The 6,494-nt window shown below is 35.5% G+C and overlaps 1 protein-coding gene across 1 annotated transcript in view; it reads left to right on the forward strand.

Annotated features, from left to right (window-relative positions):
- Nucleotides 1-6,059, forward strand: part of LOC121426553 (ceramide synthase 5-like) — a 36,512-nt gene extending 30,453 nt beyond the window's left edge. The window contains exons 7-8 of the mRNA XM_041622900.1: nt 548-704; nt 4,130-6,059. Of these exons, the coding sequence (XP_041478834.1) occupies nt 548-704; nt 4,130-4,273 (301 nt within the window). The 3' untranslated portion in view covers nt 4,274-6,059. The remainder of the gene's footprint in view (nt 1-547; nt 705-4,129) is intronic.
- Nucleotides 6,060-6,494: the final 435 nt, after the last annotated feature.

Here is a 6,494-nt window from a genome sequence, read left to right on the forward strand (position 1 = left end):
CAAAGTTTTCCTGACTGCTTTTTTAAGCTAGGCTTACAAATCAGCTTCGAATTCAAATATTTGTATTCGGGTGGTTTTGGGAGAATTCTGTTGGTGGAATCCTAGCTTTAGAAAAAAGTAAATGATGGAACTTGCTCTGAAGCTTTTAAAAAAAAAGGCAATCCTGAAAGCCTATATGAATGGAATTGGAAGATGGTCAATCTGCATATTTATTCCCATCAGCAATATTTGAATATTTGTCAAAGTTTTATTTGGGTCAACAGAAAGTCAGTCCCACTTCAAAGACGAAGTGGGATATTGGGATATCTTGGTAGGCACCAAACTACATGATGCTTTTGTAAAGTTATTCATAATTTTCCTCTGTATCAGCTTCATGAAACTCCTCTCTGATTGTAATGTAGGATTTCATCTGAATGAAACAAAATGGGGATACCTTTTTAGACTGTCAGATCTTACACACGACTTCGGAACCTTGTCCTCCAAATTATATTAAAATATACAACATGGATTTAATTTTCCCTTTATCTATCTTTATTTGAATGAACAGGGTGATCTTCAGCTCTCTATTCCAATCTCTTGAAATCATTGGACCATTTCCTGCATACTACTTCTTCAATGGACTTCTCATCATTCTTCAGATTCTCAATAGTTATTGGTTCTTCCTCATCTCATGTATGGTCTACAAAGCTATTACCAATGGCCAGGTAAGTTCTTCCTTATCTCATGTATGGTCTACAAAGCTATTACCAATGGCCAGGTAAGTTCTTCCTTATCTCATGTATGGTCTACAAAGCTATTACCAATGGCCAGGTAAGTTCTTCCTTATCTCATGTATGGTCTACAAAGCTATTACCAATGGTCAGGTAAGTTCTTCCTTATCTCATGTATGGTCTACAAAGCTATTACCAATGGCCAGGTAAGTTCTTCCTTATCTCATATATGGTCTACAAAGCTATTACCAATGGTCAGGTAAGTTCTTCCTTATCTCATGTATGGTCTACAAAGCTATTACCAATGGCCAGGTAAGTTCTTCCTTATCTCATGTATGGTCTACAAAGCTATTACCAATGGTCAGGTAAGTTCTTCCTTATCTCATGTATGGTCTACAAACCTATTACCAATGCCCAGGTAAGTTCTTCCTTATCTCATGTATGGTCTACAAAGCTATTACCAATGGTCAGGTAAGTTCTTCCTTATCTCATGTATGGTCTACAAAGCTATTACCAATGGTCAGGTAAGTTCTTCCTTATCTCATGTATGGTCTACAAAGCTATTACCAATGGCCAGGTAAGTTCTTCCTTATCTCATGTATGGTCTACAAAGCTATTACCAATGGTCAGGTAAGTTCTTCCTTATCTCATATATGGTCTACAAAGCTATTACCAATGGCCAGGTAAGTTCTTCCTTATCTCATGTATGGTCTACAAAGCTATTACCAATGGCCAGGTAAGTTCTTCCTTATCTCATATATGGTCTACAAAGCTATTACCAATGGCCAGGTAAGTTCTTCCTTATCTCATATATGGTCTACAAAGCTATTACCAATGGTCAGGTAAGTTCTTCCTTATCTCATGTATGGTCTACAAAGCTATTACCAATTGCCAGGTAATCATGTGTATAGGTTAAGTTTCCAGGCTTCGAATCACATGGTCTGGGGGTTCAAATCCCACCACAGCACTCTCGTCCTTTCCCAAGCCGTTTATCTACATTTGCCACTCTCCACCCAGGTGTAGTAAATAGGTATCCAGAAGGAAGGAATGAATCCTCGAGCATGTGATGAGGATAACTGCACTATAGATGGGGTAATAGTATGCAGCGCTCTGATACATTGGCCCCTATTTTGAAGTATGGATGCCAATTGTGACATAAATCTCTAGCAGTAGAGCATTAGCTCATTTGACTCACAAAGGAAGAATAAGATACATGTAGTTAGAATTAGGAAAGAGCACAGTGAACATTACAAGCATACAGTGTAAACAATATTTTTTGTTAGCTTCCCATAATTTTAGCACAGAGTTAAACATGACTTCTGAATACAGGCCATTGTATTAAGTGCAATACAAATTTTGCATATTATTATTAAATATTGTTTTTATAAGGTACATGTAACCAGAACAAAGTTGCTTCTTAAACTAGTCATTGCTGATGACATGGATAGTGTATTACATAGCCCAATGTTTGCTCAAAATACTCTGAAATATATTGTTATTTCTAACCCACTTGACTGTAAATCTTGCCACCATTTGACAGGGAGTCAAACCAGGTTCTTGTAAGATAGAATGATCTAGTAACTGCCTTTAGTATTGAGCATGCCACATATAGTTAACACAAGCTTTATACCACATATAAATGCATGCCAGATTTGGGCTTGAGCTTGAAATTTGGTATAACTTTTTTTCTGATGAAGGCACAGTCTCACTTCAGTTGATTTTCATTGAAGCACTCTAGAATAAGCACTTCATTCTCATGAAAACAAATCCCAAGAGAATAATTCATCTTAGCTCATCTTATACTTGCTCTGTCCTGTTTATCATATACATGTATGTGTATCTTATAGAAAGCCATCTATTCCAACATCTAGATAATTATATTTATCTACATACTATGCTAGTTCATTGATTTAACTTGCTGCCTGAATATAAATCTAAATTGCAAACATTTGTGTTTTGACTATATACACTGTGTATATGATTGTTTTGACAGATCAGTATGTTCCTTCTTGTTGTCATGGAGAATTAGTTTATTATATGAATGACATAAGTGAAGCTTGTCAATCTTTTAAGAGTGAGTGGGGAATGATGTTTTTTTTATTGAAAATATCTCTTCTTAGCCTTGTTAAATGTATATGATTATATTATAGCTTTATCTTTGATCATATATGACCAGCCAACCTAAAATCAGTCACCAGGGAAGGCTTTCTGTCAAAATTCAAAATAATAATTTGGTCTTCAAAAACTGAAAATTAGATACATGTAATTATTCTCCTTGATACTATCAAAATTTAAAGTTGTAAACTTATTAATAAATAAAAGACGAGATAGAGTAGTTTTTCACACCATTTTAATGACTGCTTGGGTGTATCATTGAGATGGCACTGACTTTCTACTGCTTGGATGTATCATTGAGATGGCACTGACTTTCTACTGCTTGGTTGTATCATTGAGATGGCACTGACTTTCTACTGCTTGGATGTATCATTGAGATGGCACTGACTTTCTACTGCTTGGATGTATCATTGAGATGGCACTGACTTTCTACTGCTTGGGTGTATCATTGAGATGGCACTGACTTTCTACTGCTTGGATGTATCATTGAGATGGCACTGACTGCTTGGGTGTATCATTGAGATGGCACTGACTTTCTACTGCTTGGGTGTATCATTGAGATGGCACTGACTTTCTACTGCTTGGGTGTATCATTGAGATGGCACTGACTTTCTACTGCTTGGATGTATCATTGAGATGGCACTGACTTTCTACTGCTTGGGTGTATCATTGAGATGGCACTGACTTTCTACTGCTTGGATGTATCATTGAGATGGCACTGACTTTCTACTGCTTGGGTGTATCATTGAGATGGCACTGACTTTCTACTGCTTGGGTGTATCATTGAGATGGCACTGACTTTCTACTGCTTGGGTGTATCATTGAGATGGCACTGACTTTCTACTGCTTGGATGTATCATTGAGATGGCACTGACTTTCTACTGCTTGGGTGTATCATTGAGATGGCACTGACTTTCTACTGCTTGGGTGTATCATTGAGATGGCACTGACTTTCTACTGCTTGGGTGTATCATTGAGATGGCACTGACTTTCTACTGCTTGGGTGTATCATTGAGATGGCACTGACTTTCTACTGCTTGGATGTATCATTGAGATGGCACTGACTTTCTACTGCTTGGGTGTATCATTGAGATGGCACTGACTTTCTACTGCTTGGGTGTATCATTGAGATGGGGGTTATTGTTGATCAATTTTGACAAGTTATTTATATAATTTTGAAGCTTAGAATGTTTTTTTTGTCAAGCTGCATTAAACCTTTTTTCGGTAGCCGGACAATCCAACAATTTAACCAAAAAATGTGATTGATTTGAAGTAATGATACTATGTGTTGTACTCCCCGTTAGGTTACCAAGGATGCCAGGAGTGATGTAGAGGAGAGTAGTTCAGAAGATGAGATGATCAATGAGAAGAATGGTCAAATGAATCACAATCATAACTTCCCAAATCATATCAATTCCAACTACAAAGCAGTAGCCAATCACCATTGAGCATCATTTGAATTCATTCAAGCAGGATGAAGCATCGGGCAATCTCGGTTTACTACACTTGAGTGCTAACCCTTTTATATTTCATAATTGATACAGAACCTTGCAGGAAATCACCTTCCATTATTTCATTTTTTAGTCAACCAATATTTCAAGCCTACATGATGTTTGAACAGTGGTTATAAGCTTTGTTAGTTGAAATGAAAGAGGTTGATATTTTTTACCATTTAATGCATTTTGTATATTGGATGATATATGTATTCTCCCTCAAGTTTTCTTCTGTCTTTCTACCAGTATGATATGAAACGGAATATAGATTGTTAAATGGCTGTCTACATGATACAGGTTGTACACTGTTGAAAGACAGCTTTTATTAATAGGTTCGGCTTTAATGTAAGCTAACTTGAGATTATCTTCAAAGCCATTCAACACCAAATATGTGTTATACCAGTCGATGTGATTCAACCTAACCCCCCCCCCCGAAACCTTATGATGCTCTGTTTCTATTGCTATGAATATGTTACACTGTTAACCAGTTTGACAAGTTTGGTAAAGTAACATCTTTGATAGTATCTGAGGTTGGCATTTTTTATATCAGATATTTTAACTCTTTGGTGCTTTAAATTAAGGATTTTGTTCCACTATCAGATATTAATCATTAAGAAAAGAGTCTGTCTTATCTGTAAAGGAAGCTGGGATAAAACAAACATTTTTTTACAAAGATTCTTAGGGGGTGTGAAAGTTAGAGTTAATTAAGATTAATTGTTATGTACTAGAATGATCATATTTGTAATCATATGGTTAGAATCTCCTGTAACTTAGGTTCCCAGAAAGCTATGAGAGAATGGCTATTACTAGCCTTTAGACAAGGCCCTGTGTGTGACATGTGTATTAGAAAACTTGAGCAAGTAGTAAAAAGGGACTTAACCCGGATGAACAAACAGAGCATTATGATGAAACCTAGCTTGGATTTCTCATGTTAGCCATCGTTCTAGGCTTGAATCCACTAGTTTAGAGATAGAAGCCAATTCGCAAGCATATTGTTTGCATCAATGAGCTCTTTAATACAGGAGTGAACATATAGTGGTTCCATGATGTCATTCATTGACAGTGCATATTGGCCTGATGCTGAATGACTGAAGGATTAACCTGGTTCTAACCACTAATCTTGATTCAGCTATTATTTGACTATAACCATGTCACAAGGCCTTGTCTAAAGGTTATTACTACACAGTTTTTCCTGTGAATGAAAACACAACATTGTCTATACCATTATCTGTTGATTGATTGATTGCTTATATTTCTTTGTTCAATGCACCAGCTATAAGTTTAATAGGCAATGTGTACAAATGTAAAATAGAAGAAATTGATAAATTGATCATTGGGTTAATGATATGAGACAAATTTTAATCATTAAACAGAATGACAGCTTAAATTAATGCAGGAGACCATTATCGGGAGCGATTAAACTTGATAATGGTGGCCTCATAAAAAGGTACATGTATTTCTTTGTTGATTTGTAACATCCTATCCCAGTTTAGCTTGAAATAATCAAGGTTTGAAAGACTGCCTGTTCCATGAGTAAAATCAAATGAAAAAGAAAAATAATAAAACCAGCAAATATTTATTCAGGAACTGCTCCATTACTTTGACATCATGTTCTACTTTCTAAACCTTTCCTTGCTATAATTTTACTTTACACAAATTGATAGTATGGGAATATTCTGATTTTTGGTCTCTTAAAGTTTGTCGTAATGCTACATGATTTCTTTGTTTAATTGAATTCATTCATTCATTTGAAAAGGTTTTATTGTTTGATCAGATGTAACAGCTCCATTACTGCATTTGATTTTAATACATTCAAGTGCAAAAATACAATGTCATATAACACACGATTTCAGCAGCTGCTTAGAATACAGTATTATCACATATTGACAGAATTAAAACCATATTGCAGATTACACCCAGGTGGCATGTTGTCATAACCCCTACCAACTTCGCTCCAGATAGTGGTTATCAATATTTTGACATAAAAGTGCCTATAAGTAATATTTTTTATGAAAGCTACATTCACAATAATATTTGGAGAAAAAAAATCTCGCTTTGAATTGAACAAGATTATTTATCTACTTTATCTGAAATGTTATTAATCTGTGCTTCTATCTGAAATAATTTTGTCTTTTACCAATGATTCAAAAAGTCTTTCTATATATCTGTTTGAATA

The sequence above is a fragment of the Lytechinus variegatus genome, chromosome 13 (assembly GCF_018143015.1).
Source record: "Lytechinus variegatus isolate NC3 chromosome 13, Lvar_3.0, whole genome shotgun sequence".
In the NCBI taxonomy this organism is placed as follows: domain Eukaryota; kingdom Metazoa; phylum Echinodermata; class Echinoidea; order Temnopleuroida; family Toxopneustidae; genus Lytechinus; species Lytechinus variegatus.